The 20,618-nt window shown below is 32.3% G+C and overlaps 1 protein-coding gene across 6 annotated transcripts in view; it reads left to right on the forward strand.

The window, feature by feature from the left end:
* Positions 1 to 232: 232 nt before the first annotated feature.
* LOC136982586 (uro-adherence factor A-like) overlaps positions 233 to 20,618 on the forward strand; it is a 114,364-nt gene continuing 93,978 nt past the window's right edge. For 3 of the 6 annotated variants that reach the window (XM_067279116.1, XM_067279115.1, XM_067279117.1), the window contains exon 1: positions 373 to 511. Coding sequence is in view for 2 of the 6 variants with exons in the window: in XM_067279112.1 (XP_067135213.1) it covers positions 365 to 511 (147 nt within the window). In the remaining 4 variants the exon portion in view is untranslated. Of the gene's footprint in view, positions 512 to 20,618 lie in introns of all 6 variants that reach the window. The other 3 variants (XM_067279112.1, XM_067279113.1, XM_067279114.1) reach the window with 3 other exon arrangements.

A 20,618-nucleotide genomic window follows, 5' to 3' on the forward strand; every position in this document is an offset into this window, starting at 1 on the left:
TTGCGTCGGAGGAAAAAACGAATATTTCGCCTTCGACGCGTTAAAGAGACCGAGAAAAACGGCGATTCGAATCCGGAATTCCTTACGAGACGGCGGCCGCAAGCGAAGCACGCCGAATGCACTTTTAGTTTTACCAAAGATTTAATTTTTTCACCCGCTCGGCCGCGACCGCGTCGGTTCCACCCCTCTCCGTGTCGGCGTCGTTGCGAAACTTCTGACTCATCTTCCGCCCCCTCTTCCATAGTTTTCTTCTTCTACGTCGACCGGTCTGGCCCAATAACACTTTCTCGTACATAACACGTGATGCGTCGGTTTCAACCAATAGAGCCGAGCGTAAGTATTATACATGTAGTTCTCGTCCAAGATGGCAGCATGTTCCGAACAAGAAGTCGACGGTAAAGCGTCCGAGTCGACCCTAGATCGTGCGTCGTTACTGAATAGCAAAATCGACGATACCCGAGGCCGCGATACGGATGGGAATAGCCGAGTACTGAGAGTCGACGATAACGAGGTATTCGTTTATTATACTTGTTAGGCCTAGTCTTGTCGCAGTCCAAATGCGTTGTCCGTCTCTAAGCCTATTCCGCAATTCTCCGGACTAACTTTCCTTTCCGTCTGCGTCGTTAAAACGGTCGACGTCCGTTTTCGACCACTTTGGTTTTGGCAAACGACCCGAGGACGGGCCGGCCAGATGCGGCGACGTTTACTTCGTCGTTTGCACTCCTGCGTCTTACGACCCGAGGAACGTGTGAGGTGCAAACGCCGAGCACCCCGATGTTTGCTCTTCGTTTTCCTTCCGAATTCTTTGCTGGCCCGTGCTCTTCCGTGCTTCCTCGCCGTTTGCCTGTTACCCCGCTTTCCTTTTCCGGTCGTTTCCCGAAAATCGTCTCTCTTCAATTATGAAGATAAGCCCTGTCTCTTATCGCGTGTTTCGTGACGAGTTCGTCGTCGCCCGGTACTCGATTTTTCGAATGGGAGGGGCCGGGTCTTCTGGTCTGTCTGGTCCCTGGTGCGGTGGAGGCTCGGAGGGCGTCCGGAGCCCGCCGTCCTTTCTGCCCGGAAGGGAGAAAGGGAATCGGGTCGGGGTTCTCCCGGCTCTGTCGTCTTTCCCCCGTCTCTGGAAATTTCGGAGTGACGTCGATCGGTCCTCGCCAACAGATTAGAAAATTTCGCTCGGTCTTCTCGACGGACGGCATGCGGTTCCGGACCGTGTCGTGTCAGATGTTTTCGAAAGCTCGTTACTACGGAGAGACTCGAATCGTCTGAATCTCTACGTGCGGGCATGTCTTGAGTTGCCGTGCGGCGCCTTTTTTGTGCCATAATTTGCCGGAGGACGTCTGGGATGATGGCACATGTTCCGAAACAATAGTTTGTTGTCTTCTCTCGTTCGGCTCTGACGTGAGACTGAGCCCGGATGCGAATGTCTTGTTTTTCGTCCCAGCCAACGCAAACCTTTGTCTGTTCCGAGCATCACCGTTTGGTTTTTGTGTTACGTGTCAGGGTGAAGACTGGAAATGTCTGTTTTGAGAAAATTTGCCAAATCGTCAATAATTAGTTACTTTTTAATGATATAGCCAATTTTATGATTGATGATCGAAAACAGTTGGATAATTTAATTAGCGCGTCGCTTATAATAAACGTTCCGGAGTAGAGGTTCGGATATCGAGTCTCGAAGACTGCCCTTATTTAGGGAGAAAGTTTTTATTAACGGAGCACGATTTAAGCCCAGCCATTCTGTCCTTCAAGAAATCCTCGAGCGAGTAGAAAATATTTTGTGGTACTTTGGTACGTCTAATAAGTTTTAAAATTGTGGGTTGCCATGCATTATCAAATGCACCTTTGATATCTAGAATCAAACAATTTTTACGAGGGCATCCTCTGTGGAATGCTGGATCGTGAAACCGTATTGGCTGTTGCTCAAAAACTTTCGGTGAGGTTACTTAATTGCCATTTTTCATATATCTGTTGTTAAAAAAAAAAATGTGTTGGAAAAGGCAGTTCACAATATGGCTTTTATTCGATGGAACACATTATGTACAGTACATAATCTGGGGTATACTGTACTTGTATTAGAATGTAACTACAATAATATGCATTTTTATTCTTAAAACTATCATATGTATATTAGCTGTATGATAAATAATGTAAAAATTACAAAAATTCTTCTCTTGATTGAACTGGACAATGTATAAAAAGAAGGATGTAAAAATTGTTCTGATATATAATTAAATTCATTGAGATATAAAATGGCATAAAAGTGATATATCTCGTACGTCTTTTATATTTGTAACTTTTAATCCAAAATGGCCGTGGCTGTCCATAATATTGGAGTTTTTGGTCGTTAGAGATGGCATCGATTCGTGATACCGGGGTTAATTGGGGTTCTTTCATATTGTAATTTCTGAAAATATTTTATCTTAAATTTAAAAAAAAAATGGGAGAAAGTATTTGAATAGATGAAATTTTACTTACGTTGTATAGAGTAAAATGTGTTGTACTGGATGATGTGCAATAAGTAGCGATTTGATAAATATTAATCCAAATAGTTCAAATTTTTAAGTTAACAAGGAAATGAATGATTTTTAAAAATTTGCTCTCAAATAAGCTATTGATTTTCACATGATGCATCTATCTGATAAAAATATATGATCTAATAAAAGTAGTGGGTTAATTATTTTATATGCACATATTGTATATATAAAAATTACATATAATTTTTGTGTGTATATATATGACAATCCATTATTCATACACAACTTATATGTGAAATTTTTGTGAGAAAAGAATATGTATAATTTAATTACATTTTGGTCAGCTGTTAATGCTGAGGCTGTAATAGACATTGTGCTATTTTCAATTAGTATAAAAAATGTCTTATATATCTTATAAAAGGATATTTGGAAGAGACTATTACTTGGATTTGTTACTGATAGTATGCTTGCCCAGTTATGAAAGTTTTGTATTTGGATTGACTTTTTTCTAGACCTTAATAGGTAGATATCAATTATCAATTCAAAATATCAATTAAAATACTGATAGGAACTTTGTTTTATTCTTTATAGGGGGAAAAACTGTTTAACAAAATAGGCATTTTAATCAATTCATAAATTAATTTCAGCTTATAAACAAAATTTTAGAACCAAATACAAAAAGGAATTAAAATTTTTATATGCATGAAATTTTAAACTGTAATTTACAAGCTGAAACTGCTTTGTGAATGGATTGAAAACATTTATTTTATTAAAATGTGCTTATATATAAATCAGTTATTTTTTCTGTCTTCATCCTTGGGTCAAAATTTTGACATTATAAAAAAAAAAAGAATGCTTTCATAATTTTAATATTTTTGTATTATAACAGCTTATAATTTTTATAAATACCCATGTATTTTGAATCAACTGGATAAATAGATTACAACAAAAAACATACCTTTAAAAAATCCAGCAATGAAATTTACTAAATAATAATGTTTTTGATTAGCTTAACTGACCACCTTCAGTTACAATAAAATAGAAGGTGAAAATAGAATGTGAATACAAAAATTTAAAAATAAATGATAACAAGAATTCTAAAATAAATAAATAAATAAACAACAGAAATTGTAGATGAGATTAATAAAATAAATAACTACCAAAATAAAATAAAAAGTAAAAATAGATGAATAAATGTCCCTTAATAAAATTAACTTTCATAAAAGGACTGCCATGTGGCCCTTTTACGAAAGTTAGGAATTTAGTTAGGAAATATTTCTAAATGTTAGAAATATTTCTAAATACTGTTAGGAAATAGTCGAGTCTGTATAAGTCGACACCCCAAGGGGAAGTGGAAATGTGTCGAGTTATCCAATGTGACGACTTAAGCGAAGTCAGAAAGAACCACAAAACTACAATTAGGAAAATATAGTAGTGCGTTATACAGTAGTATAGGCTTACAATACATTGTGTCCTCCATTTACAATTACTCTGTAGATGAAAAACTGAAAAATTCGTTTAGTGTTGTTTGTTTTGAGCACTTAACTGTCTAGACTTTCTTTTTCAACGATCACGAACACCTTGAAAACATCGTCTTTGCAATTGTCAATTGTTGGCAAGTAACGTCGAAGGATTCTGAATGCCTCTGGCATGAGAAAATGCAAAATTGCATTTTGGTGTGACGTTGATGTAGATTGTATATTTTCTTTCTGTTTATCTGTTAACATTTTATGTATTTTTATGTATAAAATAATAAGGCATTTTTATTAATATGTGTATATATATATATTAATAAATAAATCAACTCCCCCTCCTGAAAAAAAATGAGTTTGCACCACACGGGCAGAGAGAATTCATTTTATCAGGAGGGGGTGACGACTTATCGGAGTGTGGGACAGCAAAAGTATGTCGACTTATCCAGTGGTGACGAGTTAAACGGTGTCGAGTAAACCGGAGTTTTTTAACATTAATACCTTAAGTCAGTTGGGACCACAGAAAACTGACTACTTATGATGTCCAGTTATCCGGGTTTTGACTTATGCAGACTCGACATACTTCTAAATGTTCCAAGATGTTAAATCAATGTTTTAAGGTTTATAGCATTTTTTAAACTGATATCCAATCTCCAATCCTTTGTGTGCATATGCATGCATGCAAGCACACACACACACACACAGTAAATGCCTGTCAACTAGGACTTTGCTGAGTTGACAGCAAGCTTAAACTTTACATAGCTGACTTTCAAGCTTAGACAAATTTTTTTGAAAAGCTTATAATTGAGGTGTTTTTGATATCCAGAAACCTTTGTGGTAATATAAAGTGAATACTGTGCATTAAATTACCATATTCTGTAAGTTTATAGAGATCATACATTGCCATTTTTGAAGTACGTTTCCTGTAATAATAAATTCAGCAGTATAACTTAGTAAAGCTGAGTAAAACTTTTTTATAGAGCTGATCATAATAAATTACTGCACTGTATGTCGATGTTCTCAATATTTATGTGATTGGGAGAAAACCTTGCTAATGCGGACTTTTGTAATCTCGGACAACACCCCATTAGTCTGAGCGGGGGTTTACTGTATATATTTTTGTTGTAGTTAACAATATATTTTTTAATGTTAATGCTATAGTAACTGCTTTGTATGAATTAATTGACAATCTTTGATTTTTTCATTTAATTCAATATTTATATATGATGTATATTTTCATAACGTTTTATATCCGGAATCTAAATTTGTGATTTTGGGTACCAAAGATATTGGAACTTAATGCTTAAAGTTACTATATAGTTGAGGACATACTATTGATTTAAAGTTATTACAAAATAACTTTTGAGTTACCTTGTTTTGTATTGTATTTACTTTTACAGTATTTGATTTAGATATATGGATAATCTAATTTCTCTTTAGTTGTTTTTCTATAAATACAAATTATCCAAAAATTACCAAAGCAAATTTTTGGTAATTCCAACAAGTAAAAAGTCATAGTATTCAAATAAATTCAGCTTAATTATATAGAAGAAATATAAAAATCAATGCCATCTTAATTAAGATAATACAGTTTATATAATAGTGATTAAGGTCTATAATATCCTAGATGCACTAATGCCAATAAACCAGTATCTATATAATGATAGTTAAGATTAACAATGTTCATTTCTGTTGGGATAACTAATGGGATTCTGACAACTGTGATGTCAAATTCATCTTGTAGCATTGTCACAATTTTAATAAAAGGCTTTAAATTTAAGTGTTTCTCTTCACATTGTCTCATTTTTATTAATTTTATTCGATTACGAAAAATTTAAGTTTTTACTTTTATTGAATCAAAGTTATTTATAACAGTAAGTTAACTTTTATTTTGTTTCAAGATGGCTTTTAACTGGATACATTAACCATATCCCTGAGTTCCTTAATGATGCTATCCTAAAATAAAATTCACTTTTAACTGCTGTTACTGATTTAATATGTTTTGTATATTCTAGAGTAATTTCCAATAATTTTGGTTAAAGATGACATATCCACACAAATAAGGTAACTATAGTTCTCATTTTGGTGGTAAAAATTACTGTTTGCACACATTTTTGTAAATTCCTGTGTTGTTTGTATTCCAGTGATTGGATGTTTATTTACTCTGGCAGTACCTCATCTAAAAATGAAAGATTTTTCTTTTTTTTTTGTAATAGTATAGAATTGAATTTAGAAGTTAGCAGCTACTTGACCAATTATGTCAACAAGAGTCTGTGTACAGTATATTGTCAGTAGACTTTTGTTTTGATAATTTACTATTGTGAACCAAATAAGCAATTACATCAATGAATCTAGATGGATAAAGTGTAGATAATTGTAAAAAGTAAACACGCAACAAGCAATTATTTATTGTGACATTCACAATGTAGGGCTACAATTTTTAATTTATTTAATTTAAAATATATGCTCTCCACTTCAAATTAGTAGTGACTTGCTCCTGTTCATTACACTTTTTTTTTAACAATAGAGCCATGCCAGTTAACTACTTTTGGGGGAAAAGTTTTGAATTGAAATAACGTGACTTCTGTTTTGCATTGGAAGTTCGTATATAGTTAATCGGGACCTTTTGCCCCTAAGATTTCTATATCTGATCTCGTCTTTCATCTAACTCCATTCTTGATATTAACAAAAGACAGACAAATGAATGACAGTTGGAATTTATAGGTTCAAATTTTTTCAAATTTCAACCCAACAAAAGCTAACTACAAATGCTGTCTACATATGATAAAAAAAAAACTTGGCTGCTACTGAAGATTGGAACTAAAACCAAAAATACAAAGCAAAAAAATTGCAAAAAACTTAATATTGAGCAGAAATGCTAGCAGTGGTTAAAAAGTGTGAATTTTGCTTTCTGCAAGTCGGGTTCTTTTTTCACATGCTTTGCCACTAGGCACTTTTTTAATGTTCCAAAACACATTTTTAATTGAAATGGTTTAATATAATTTATAAAATAAGTTTGTGATAAATTTTTATTTTTGGAATGTATTATTGTAACTCCTGTAGTTAGACAACTTTTTCAAGATTTCATGCATAACTTTGGGCTCTGGTAAAGTATATACCACATAGGAAAAGCAATAAATAAAGTCAGTGTTTTGGTATTTATATAAAAATATACTAGATTTTATTAATGCATCTTTAATAATAAATTTGAACATTTTCAATGGTATAAATCATCAACACTAAAAATAAAAACAGAACAATGAAAATAGAGTATTCATGTGCAGAATTACTTTGAAGTAAGAGAGAACTTATGATGGTTTAAGGACAAAGTCATTACTTAGTATAATAAGGCCAAATGATTGCCAGATTACATTTGGCTGTAGTCCTGCAATTAGTTGAATTAAACTAAAAAATAAGGTTATGCGATGTTCAAATTTGTGTAATATTTAATTTTTTATCTACATTTATGTGCCATAACTTATAAAATTTTGTTTTGTGTATAAATTTCATTTACAATATTTTAATGTAAAAATCTTTACATACAGTAACTTATTGTAAACCTATAACACTCCCATATATTTATTTATTCCATTAGCTATTTTATTCTGTATCACTGTCATATGACTTTTACTTAAAATAATTCTCCATGTGACATTTTGTTTTTTGTTGTTCATTTTTGTTCTTTTTCTCCACCATGTTGATTTGTATCATCAAAATGTTCAAATTTATTAAAGAAGCATAAATAAAATCTGGTATATTTTTCATCTGATAAACATCATAAATTAAGATATTGGACCCATGTAATAGGCCGGCCTACACTAGAGCTCCTAAAGATATGGGTTTCACTATTCAAAACTTTAAAAAATTAAATCACAGCTGCTAATTTTCAATTATATTTTGACCATTAATTAAATGTGTAAGTTTAATAGTGCACCATTTAAATTTAACATGTGCATTCCAATTAGTACCAAATTCATGTTAAACATATAAAAATAACTCATGTACTCCAATTAGAATATATTAATGTTAATATTAAAATTCATATTAACATTCTAAAATTTGTTTGTTTTGCATGAAGAAGACATTCTATACATATCGAAAGTGCTTTCGTGTTTTGCTCGTGAAAACCTTATTAATGCCAATAGACAGTGTTCTAAACTTTTATATGGTATATTTTTGTATTAACATCACTGACTTCATCTGGTACATTAACTCTGGTGTTGAGTTGGTTTGGCTATTTTCAACTTGGGATTTTAAAATGTTAACAACCATTGATGGATAGTGTGTTCCAAGTTTAAAACTATCAAAACATTGTATCTAGCTGGACTTGTTACTATAGTAATACAGAATTAGGATTTTAGACATCAATACCATGCCTTGTTGGATAATACAGTATTTTAAAATCAAATATTATATACTTTATTTTTAATGTACTTCTATGGTCTGAGAGGACAAAATACTTAATAAACAAAATTAAAAATTTGGCGCATAATAGTTTTTAATAAACCACAAAAACCTTTTAATATGGAGTCTTTTTATTTAAACTTCTAATGCTTTCAGTCAGTTGATCGACCTCCTTCAAGAAAAATTGAAATATTCCAATTTATAAAAAACGAAACTAATTTTGAAACTTTGGAACTTTATAAATTGGAATTGTTTGATTTTTCTTGAAGAAGGTCGATCAACTGACCGAAAGCATTAGAAGTTTAAATAAAAAGGCTCCATATTAAAAGGTTTTTAAAAATCAACAAACCACAAAACGTTTTTTGTGGTTGATTTTTAAGTCCAGGTAGAGAAGAATAGTTATTTTTATTATTGTATTAAAGAAACAGGAAAATTTGATATATTAATGGCAAATTGATATCATTATTATTATTAACAGTGTTGTAATTACAAAATGAAATTCATATGAAGGTAATGTTAATGTGAAAAATACTGGTTACATTTAAATTGTTTTTACAGAATAAATATTTAAAATATTCTTTTAGTAAAATTATGTATAGTAAGTGAGCACTAATAAAAATGTATTTATTGTTAATTTGCATATTAAATTTTGTATTTAATATTAAACTGTAAATAGTTTTAAGAAGAAATAGTCTATATACATAAATTAAATATTAAATAAGTAGTCTCAGTCTTTGCAGATTCTTGGAAAGGCCACTTTTCACTTTAGAAGAAGCTTTAGGGTTACGTGATCATTATTAACTTTTACAGAAAAATATCTTTGCAAAGCTACACAAATTTAGTCTGTTTGGTACTGTTAGAATGTTATTTTTAATTATTGGTAAATGCAATGTAATTTATGTTAGTTGATACTAGTTAGATTAAAGTAAGTTAGAAAAGTAAATCTTGCTGTAGAGAAAAAAAGTGATTTAAATGTGGTTGAGTTTCAAATGCCAAATATTTCTACATCTTTTCAGTTTCATAAAAAATAAATTCTATTTCAAAAAAGGTAAATTTTAGTTTGGAAGAAGTACATTTGGTTTCAGAAAATGTAAATTCATTTTCTGAAAATCACTATTTTTTTTTTTTTTTTGAAACAGAATTTACTTTTCCTAAGAGTGAAATTGAAAAGGTATTGTAATGTTTGACATTTTAAGCTATAAAGGCTCTTTTATAGATTCCTCTTAGTCTATTTAGTGTGTAAACTGAAATTGCACTTAAAAAGTGAAAATTGTTTTTCTGACTTAAGGTATCTTTTTATAGATTGTATCACAAATAGTACATTTAAGTACTTCAATTATTATTTTAAATATAATACTTAAAACAGTTACATTTTACCAATTGGACACAGTATAGAAAAGGTTATATTTTTTGGCCAAAAGTTTGACTTCTTTTTTTATTGAATAATAAGATTTATAGCCCTAAAGACTAATTACAACTCTGTTAAACAGAATGGTAAAAAAAAATCATAAAATGACAAATGAAACAATTAAATAAAACAAAACAATAAGCCAAAGAAATTGAAGTTAAGAGACAAAGAATAAATTAATTAAATAATATCTTTTTACATTAGTGTTTGAATAAATGAAACTTTAAATAAGTGAGTTTTTTGGTATTTAATATGAATCAGGAAAAGTACCCGAAGAAACAGCAGTTTAAAACATTTAGTTGGTGGAATGGAATGTGAAAACAGGATTTATTTCTAGTAATAATGTTAGGGTTCCTAACATTATCACTAGAAATTGGCCATGAAAGAATGTATGTAAGAATCTTGTTGAAGTATGAAATGTATTTAAAAAGGTTTGGAAGATCTAAACAAACTTTGACAATAGTTGAATTTATGGAAATAATGTAGGAAAACTTATTAAGCAATAGACTTTGGATACTTGTTTTACAAGATCCAAGCATCTGACCAAATGGTGATAGTATAGTCTACTCATGACTGAATGTTTATAAAACATAGCAAACAGAAATTAGTTTTGGAGATAATGAATCTACAATTGCACCAAATCTATCCATGACAATTATGCTTTATTAAATTGTCTGTATGCAAATGGAAATAAGTCTGGAATCAAAGGTTTCACCTGGGGTCAACTATTTGTTAAACTTGTTCCATTTCATAATCAAAGAATTGTCCAGACTAACATTGGATGTTGGATGTCAGTTTTCCACTTTCAAGGAGTTAAAAACTGTTTCTCAGCAAATACATTAGATAATTCTGAAATAAAAACTACAATATGGGTCTACATTGGTAGTGAATAACTTAAGATTCATCTGCTAAAATAATTGAGTGTGTGTGTGTATATATATATATGTATGTATACATATATAATACTTAAGGAAAAGCACAGTGGTGGTTTTCCTTAAGCCCTGGTCACACCATGCAATTTCCAGCCCTGCAGGTGACTGCAACTGCAACACGTGCGAGTTGCGCGTGTCTTCTCATGGTCACACATTTTCACTGGTGTTGCAACTCAAACATGTGACCCTATAATAAACCAATAAAATTACAGTAAGTTGTTTTTGACTACTCTCGTGAGTTTACTGACATTTTACGTTCCACTTTAGATTATTTACGGAATTTTAGCCACTTTTCTTATTAAAATGGCAAGCAGTTCCTTTCTGGAATGAATAAAAGAAACAATGGCAATTATTTTGATAGAGCTGGTGAGAATACACAAGATGATAAAATCTTCGATAAAACGAAGAATTAAAATCTTGCAGGTATTTGTAAGCTTGAATAAGCTCAATCAATCTCGATTCTGTAAAAGTATAAATCTTCTATCTGCCATGAGGATGAACTATTTTCAATGTTGTCACCGTATCACATGGCACAAAGGTGTTTGCTGATTGGATGCACGTTTGCAATCAGCACGAGTAGAACAAACTTTTTGTTTCTAGTCGCAGTTGCAGTTGTGCTGGTTTTCGAAGGGGTTTACTAGTTAATGGGAACAGCTGTTGCAGTTGCCTGCGCAGCTGGAAGTTGCCTGGTGTGACCATGAAGTAATTTGATGTCAACAGTTAACATCCAATGTTCTTCCATAATTGGTATGCTACTTTTTAAAAGTAAGAGAGAGACAATGATTTTTAAGTACAAAATTGAAGATATTTTATATAGCTTCTGGTAAAAGAAAATTTGCTGAGTTTGGCATTAAAATAGTTCCTTTAGTATTGATACAAGCACTTTCGACGAGTTTATAATCGAGTTTTGCACGTTCTTAATGGAATTACCGAATGCCTGTTTTGAATTAAAAAATTCTGTTCTCCTTGGAACATTCTGCAAGTTCATTTTATTAAAATCATTCTTTTCACCTGAGGACAATTATAAACTTTTCAAAAGTGCTTGTGTCAATACTAAAGGAACTATTTTAATGCCAAACTCAGTGAATTTTCTTTTACCAGAAGCTATTTAAACCTTGGCGTGAGTTTTTAAATTTATTTTTGTTTAGATATTTTATAGCTTTCCTTTATGAAAAAATCTTACTCTGATTTTAGTGACTCATAGAAACATGGTTAGTCTTCTCTTAGATACTTGCACGTGCTGTCTGTCTTTCTATTTTGCTTCTTTTATTGGCAGTGGTTTGTTGTAAGCATGAGGTAGGTGAGTCTGTTGAATTCATCAATGATCTTTTGCGTTTTGGATTTTGATACATTTTTTTTCATGAGAGAACACTTGCTATGGCCTAAGAATGTTATGTTCTTTTTTTCATTTGAATAGCCAGGATCATTGCAACTCTTAATAATTTGATTTTCAATCTCTTTGGCTTTGTGAATAGTGGCTCCAGGTCACTGAAAGTTTTTATTTCAATTTGTAGTACCTTATGAACATGGATAGGGTTGTTCACTCTGCTCTCTGATTACTTTCACTAAATCCCTAGGTTTTATTGGGAAAGTAACAATTTCCTGCATTCATTCAATGGGGAATTGCATTATGCATCTATAAAATGCTACTGTTACCTATTATGGTGTTTTTATCCAAATATAAACATTTAAAAACCTGATTAGCTTATAATCTGACAATTGTTTGGCTTTATATTCTTCTATTCTTTTATAAGTTTTTAAATAGCAAGTGACCCAACAGGTCATGGATGGTCTAGTGAACACAAAAATATTACAGGCCTACATAAGTTTACTTTCATCTAAGGAAAGTAAGAGTGCAGTATTTTACACATTCCGGTGTTCTCTAGTGCAGTTTAGTTTACGAACTTTGATTTACAAACAATTTGATCATATGTCTAAAATTTGTTTTGCCTTGATTCTGAAATTCTCTTGCCACTAATGGGGTGGCATTGAAGTTAGTCTTTGTCCAGCAATAAATAATTAATGTGGACTTATTTCTACTGCATATTAACATTTTTTGTTTTTCAAAAATTCTGAGGTGTTAGAGATGAGATGGTATTGAAGTCAGTAATGTTGGAGTAATGGCATTTTTTGCAGTTTTTTATAAACTTTTATGATTAATGCTTCAAAATTGCATCCAGAATATAATAGTAAATCTAGCAGTAGAGATAAATACCAGAAGTGTCGATTTATTACTCTAGAAACTAAACTTGACATTATAAAACTAACAAGGAAACTGTCAGTGTGTCTTTTAATAATTATTAATAAAATTTAGTTAATAATTACGTTAAAAGTATACAAACTCTATATTAAATTTATAATATTCACTAAAAGTGTTAATCAAGGTTAATAGCAATGAAATGCTGTACTATTTTATATTAGTTTAACACAAATATGCAAATTTTTAGTAATGCTCGGCATTACTGGGGTAATCACAATGTAGTAATCTGGACTGGGATCACCTAGTCCAGATTACTACATTGTGGAGGCCACTAAGACGTACCTCTCGAGAAGGAAATGGTGATCATTCCGATTACATCTATGAGTAGTGTCATTGTCATGATGAATGAATGATTCAGGAGAGACGATGGAGTCCAATGGTTGTTGTCACGAGTTTATTTTACAGAACTATATACAAGAGTTACAATTACATTGACTATGGAAACAGTGGTTGCAGTGTGCAGTGAAGGAAGTGACTAGACAGAAGCACATTGACCCAAAAAGTAGAGTTAGCCATGGTCTGACATCACATAGGTTGGAGATGGTGGTCAAGTTTTGTGTTGCCAACTGCCACAATCTAATCTTTCATATAACATTTATTTGAGTTTATTCTTCATTCTGTAAATGTAATATCTTCTTCTTCCTCCACAATGCATTCACTACTAAAAGTTTGCATATTTGTGTTAAACTAATATAAAATAGTATGATATTTGATTGTTATTAACCCTGATTAACACTTTTAGTGAATATTACAAATTTAATATAGGGTTTGTATACTTTTAGCATAATTATTAACTAAATTTTATTAATATTTATCAAAAGACACTCTGACAGTTTCCTTGTAAGTGCATTAGGTGAAAAAACTCTACTAAGTAGTAGTGAGTGGTAAACCAGCATAATGTATTCTGTTGAGTATATTGAAAGTCAAACACTAACAATAAGTGGTTATTCTGTGCCAAATGTAATTTATAAGTTGTTTTTGACTTAGGACAAAACCTCAGGAACCTAACCTGTGTAAATAGAGGAGCATCTATGTTGTTATAAGAAACAGACAACTGAGACAATATAAAAAAGCATATAATTAACTATCCAAACTGCACAAATTGAAACTGATAGATGAGATAATAAGTTTAAAAAAGTCCACCTGGTGGCAAAGCTTATCAACCTGGAATGGGGCAGACAAGTGACGAAACAACATGCGACACAAATGCCACAGTAAAAACATCTTTCTTGTGCATTTTTCTTTTTTAATATGAAAATAGTATATAGTCTATGTTCGTCTAGAAGGAATAAGCTTTTCAATAGTAAAAGAATTTTAAAAGTTGTTTCAATAGATTCCAAGATTACCTCTAACAAACAAACATTCTCATTTTACGAGGGCTATTTTTTAAATAAGGTCCGTTTGTGAATGAGAGTGAGAATAATGCACAGTCACGACAGTACGCATGCGCTTCTGCTCCATGCAAGCTTGGCGCGTGTTTTGACGCCATTTGCAGCCATATTGGTCTGTCTGTCTGTATGCTGAGCTGTAGAAGTTTAAAATGTTTAAGCAAATTAAGTCTCCAAGAAGAAATTTTCTTGAGAAAAAATTTCAGGATCACTGAAGAGTCATCAATTACCAAATCTATACAATAGCATCTCAGAATTTTGATTTTATTTTGTTCCAGGCTTTCGGTAATCGATTTTGTAATACATATTTACACAATGTCCCCCGCCGACTGTGAGATACGATCTGTTATTTGATTCTTGAGTGCAAGAAACTTGGCAGCAGCAGAAATTCACCGTCAGATTTGTGAAGTTTACGGTGATAATGCTATGAGTAACAGTAAAGTTCAAACGTACTACACCTTTTAAGTATCCAGTAGGAAGTTTTATTAGAATAAAAACGTTTTCGGCCGCATTAATCAGCCTTCGTCAGTTAACGAATATCAAAAACGAACAAAATTCGAAATTACAAAAAAACGGCGTTCGAAATTTACAAACAACCGCGCCTGCGCATTGACGGGTTTAAGCCCCATTTTCTGTGTCAAAACGTGATGCTAGTCGACAAGAGATTTCCAGGCCGATGATAGGCCGTCCGCATCCGACAAAGGCTGATTAATGCGGCCGAAAACGTTTTTATTCTAATAAAACTTCCTACTGGATACTTAAAAGGTGTAGTACGTTTGTTTTACAGTCCAGTAAACATTTCTCTTTTATAGTAAAGTTCGAAAATGGGTAAGGATGTTCAAGGATAGGCGAGTTAATGTGCATGATGAGCCACACCCTGGCCGACCTTTTCTGATTTCTGAAGATTTGGTTTGTGATGTGGATAACAAAATTCGAGAGGACCGACGATTTACGATTTCACCGTTATCAATTGAATTTCCACAGATTTCAAGATCAGTTTTGTATACCATTGTTTCGGAGAAACTGAATTATTGAAAATTGTGTTCTCGGTGGGTTCCAAGACTGCTGTCTGACGATCACAAAACAAAAAGATTGGACAGTGCTTTATCGTTTTTGAATCGATACGATCAGGAAGGAGATGAATTGTTGGACCCCATCATTACAGGAGATGAGACTTGGGTGTCTCACATGACTCCTGAGTCCAAGCAACAGTCAATGGGACGGCGTCACACATCTTTGCCAACCAAAGTGAAAGCCAAACAGACAATTTTAGCATGAAAGATCATGGCAACCATCTTTTGGGACAGGAAAGGGATTTTGTTAGTAGATTTTAAGCCCCAAGAGGCACAACAATCAATTCTGATATGTATTGTGTGACTTTGAGAAAACTCCAGTGTGCCATACAAAACAAGTGGCATGGCCTACTGTCTTCCGGTGTAATGTTGCTCTATGACAATGCAAAGCCACATGTTTCTGCACAAACACGAGGTCTAATCAGTTCTTTTGGATGGGAACAACTAGATCATCCACCTTACAGTCCAGACCTTGCACCCAGTGATTTTCACTTGTTTCGATACTTAAAGGAGTTCCTTGGTGGTCAACGGTTCAATGACGATGAAGAAGTGAAAACTGCAGTCATGGATTGGGTTTCTTCACAGGCGGCAGATTTCTTTGAAGTCGGAATTCAAAAAATTGTTGAGCGGTATGACAAAAGTTTAAACAAAAATGGAAATTATGTAGAAAAGTAGATAAAAGTATGTAGAATATGGAAAAAAATATATTTTAATGATATTTACAATATTTTTTTTTATTAAAAAACTGACCTTATTTAAAAAAGAGCCTTCGTATATATTAGTAGATTTAGGTAGAGAACTTCCTTTCTAAATGTATACTATTTATTTTTTACTCTTACCCTGTGGAAACTAAGTGCTTTTTACTCTAAGCTGTCATGGATTTGACCTGACCTACAAGAACTGGTTGGTGAGGGAGGGGCCCAACATATCTGGGACAGATGTTTTTGAGAAACTCCAGGTTGCTTGCCCAGATTCAAATCTTGGGTTCCCAGAGCAGAAGGCTGACACCTTAATCATCTTGATTATCCTACTGTCAAATATGTAATTAATGGAAGAGGCATACAAATTTTTGTTATATAGTGTTGAAAAACATTCAGCATTTATATGGCAGATAATATACACTATACTGTATTAAAACCTTATTAAACATAGATTGAAAACTCAGTTCTTTCTGAGATTAAAAAATATAACAAGTCAAATTAGAGAGTAATTCTGTAAGATGCCAATTCATTCATGGAAGTGGAAGGAATACATGTGGATCACATTTGACGTAAAGATTTGTAAGGTTATCTTCTGTTTTTCTCATTGCTTATGACATGTAGATGCCAATAAGTTATGATCATATTAAAAGAAAAATTATTAATCTCAGAAACAGTTGGGTTTCCAACTTATATTTACTAAGATTTTTATTTCCTTGGTACCTACTATATAAATGCTGAAGTTTTTCTAACATGCTATAAATATTGTACTGTTAAACAAATTATATTATATTGTTATATAAAATAAGAAGTAATTGCAATATGCATTTTATTTTGTTTTATGTAATAATAATTTACAAAGATGATGATAATGATATTATTTTCTTCATCATATAATTTTTAGGTTAGATCAATGATTCCCAAACATTTTAGCCACCTCCCTCTTGGTTTCATAAACTTATATTGAATGCCCCTAACCCATTTTCCTTTGTGTAAGAAAGACTTGGAAACATTCTTAGAAAAACTTTTCTATGAACCTCACACTTACCATACATTGTTCTTAATATCTGGAAACCATTAAATGCAATGTTTTTTTACTTGTTTTAACAGAGAAAAGGTAAAGGTTTTCAGTGATCCCAGCCTTTGCCTATGGTTATCATTCAGTTTCCAGCCTCCAGTGCCCCTGCTGCCCACTTGCTTCTTTTCACCTTTCAGATTTACTCACTGCCCATGGGACAATAGCACCCATTTTGGGAACCACTGGGTTAGATGATGTGAAAAGGTGGGAACCCTATGAGAAGGGATTCACGTATTTATACTAAAAGTTCTTAGTAATTGAATGTTACAGTTTTTTCAATGAAATGTGGATTAAAAAATCACGTACATTTTTTATTTGAAATATGTCAATTGATCTATATGATTAACATCATTTATTCTTACATTACATTATATAATTTAAATTTGTCAAGAAACAACATTCTACAGTCTCTATCACAATACTGGTGTAATTTAGTAATAAATACACCTAAACACCAAAAACCCAGCAAATAATGTACAGTAGAGCGTCGATAAGTGGAATGGCTGGAAAGTGGAACGATTTTCAGTCGGACTGTGCCGTGCTGAATGGAATGTTTTTGATACTAAATTTACTTCTAAAGTATAATTTTCATGTTTTTTTATATTCTTTAATATATTTATTTTGTTTGTACAAAATGCAGAAATAATTTTTAACGATACGATAGCCTCGATGATTATTATAAAAATTTTTGTTAGGCTTAAAATCGACGAAACTTCAACACGAAGCGACACAGCAACGGAGAAAAATTCAACAGGAAGCGATACGCAACGGAGAAAAATTTGAACATCGGACAGGTTAATGTATTTTTTCGTACAAAGTCGGAAACTGGAACAAATCATTAACTGGAAGGACCCCAGTCCCCAATTGGTTCCACTTATCGACGCTCTACTGTATAAATTTAAAACAAAACAAATGGTTTTCTTCCATTTTAAACTGTCATCTTCAGGGGTGATACTGAGTAGTGTTGTTAAGCGAAAAAAATGTGTTGTGATGTCACATAACAAACAATCCGTAGGAAATGCAATACTGAAGCTCATGGCATTCTTGTTACAAACAACACTTTTGTTGACAACTCTTGTTTACTGAAAGGTTTGTATGAGATGTCTTGAGTCTAAATGACTATTGAATATATACTTAAATTCCTATTTTATTGAAACATATGTGTGATTATTACATTCAGTTTTTAAAACTATATTGTTTAATATCATTCATTGCGAATACAGTGGGTGATCGGTTAACGAACAGTTTGATTAATGAACAAATCGGATAACGAACACTTTCGTAAAAGATTCTTATGTTTCGACAGCGAACACATGTTCGGATAATGAATACCTCTCACAAATACAAGAAGAAACGACGTAAAATAATGAATACCGATTGGTCTTCCCTTGTCTTCAGGCAACAATTTGAAACTTTTCGGAGCATGGGAGACATCGATACTCAACCCAGTATAAACTGATCGGAGTGTTTTTCTGAACTTTGAAACTTTCCCTTGTAATTCCAGCCTTTTATTTTTCTGACAGAAATAATTTTTTATAGTATTTTTGAGACTGTCAGGAGGGCACTCTAAGTTTTGTGTTGGTTTTTATTTTTGAAAGGTGAGAGTATAATAGCAAAGGTAGAGAGTGGACAGATGTCTGATGTTGCTGGGTAAAATGACGTGACCAGGTCTACAGTAGGCTGCAGTTTAGTCTTATCTAAAAAAAAGATACAGTATAATCAAGAAGATTCAAGTAGCTAAAGGAATAACTAAAATCACATCTGAGAAATAAAAAACATTGAAGAGCTCATAATGAAAGCTAAAATGAATCTGACGACAGAAGAACACCAAGAAACTCGGCGAGATATGTTTTCTTCTGAAAAAGAGGATTAATGCCGACATCCATCTACTGTTAGATCTTTTGAAGAAGTGGGAGGATGTCAGAACAACGGTCTTAGAATGGCATCCAAACCAGGTTGAGGTTAATAGGCTTGGGGATCTCTACAATTACAATGCTATTAATTACTTTCGAAAAATCTTGAAGAGAGGAAAGCAATTGACATTAGACAGATTCTTTAATCTCCACAAATGGAAAAAACATGACTAATAAAATTGCAAGACTGTGTATATATGTATTTTTATTATTACATATAAATAAACATAGTAAGAAAGTATATATTATTTATTTTTTGGGGTCTTCAGAACAAATTAATCAAATTCCCATAAAAACCTATGGTAAATCGATAATCGGTTAACAAACAATTCAAATGGCAAACAAAGTCTTGGAATGGATTATGTTCATTGATCACCTACTGTATAATGTCTATATAATTAACAAATATATATATGAACAGTTTATCTGTAAAAGTTTGTGTGCACTCATGAAGTATACCATTATTTGATTTTGTGCTGTAGAAGTTTTAGAATTTTGATTTTTATTCTCCTTGTTAAGAAAATTATATTTACAAAAACAATAGACAAAATCCCACTTAAGGTTACTGCGACTCGTGATACATGGAATCACAGTGAGTAATAATATGTGATCAAAACAGGAAGAAATGATCCTCATTGCTGATTGGTCGATTTCCACTTTTGGTTACACATGGATGACATTGCAATTTGTGTTTCTCTCAAGGTGTGCAAACCTAACAAGAACAGTAAAGGTGTAGTTGAGTATTGCTCTAGGTCATTCATTCATTAGAAATGATCATTAAGTAGCTGAAATCTTTTTTTTTTTTTTTTTTGCATTTAGTATCACCTCCCAGGTTAGAAGAAATGCAGATAGAAATGAATGTGTATTATAAAAATAGGACACCTTACAAATTTAAAAATAAAAATCATTGTGAAATGTGCACATATACAGGGTGTCATTAACATCATGTTTTGATGCATTTATTACAATATAACAAATTAAAATACAAAAGATATTACAATATGTAATAAAACATATATTAGTACTAAGACTTATGCAAGGTCATACATTGCTTGTCACACAGTTGAAATAGAGTTTACTTCCTTATAATTAATTACCATACTCCTTTGAAGGCCTTGAATATTTTGATCTGTTCAAGATACTTGAGATAGGCTAGGTCGTCACAGTGGTGAAAGATACATCATCATCAAATTCAACTTGAAACACATTGTTAACCCCTTCGTACCCGCAATCGAACTGAGTTCGATTGCGGGTACGAATGCATGCATGCACTGTGCAACAGTGCATGCATGCATTTTATGACAATTACAATTTTTAAATTTGTAATGTTCTATTTTTAGAATACACATTTGTTTATATGTATGTTTCTTTTAATCTGAAGATGACCATTTAAAATGGAAGAAAACATTTGTTTATATATATACATTTGCTGGTTTTTCGTGTTTAGGTGTATTAACAACATTCTAGCAAGCTAGACTCTAACCAAATGTTGACTTCTATTGGGCTAGATATGACTAAATA

This window comes from Centruroides vittatus, unplaced genomic scaffold (assembly GCF_030686945.1).
Source record: "Centruroides vittatus isolate TY-2023 unplaced genomic scaffold, ASM3068694v2 contig_854, whole genome shotgun sequence".
In the NCBI taxonomy this organism is placed as follows: domain Eukaryota; kingdom Metazoa; phylum Arthropoda; class Arachnida; order Scorpiones; family Buthidae; genus Centruroides; species Centruroides vittatus.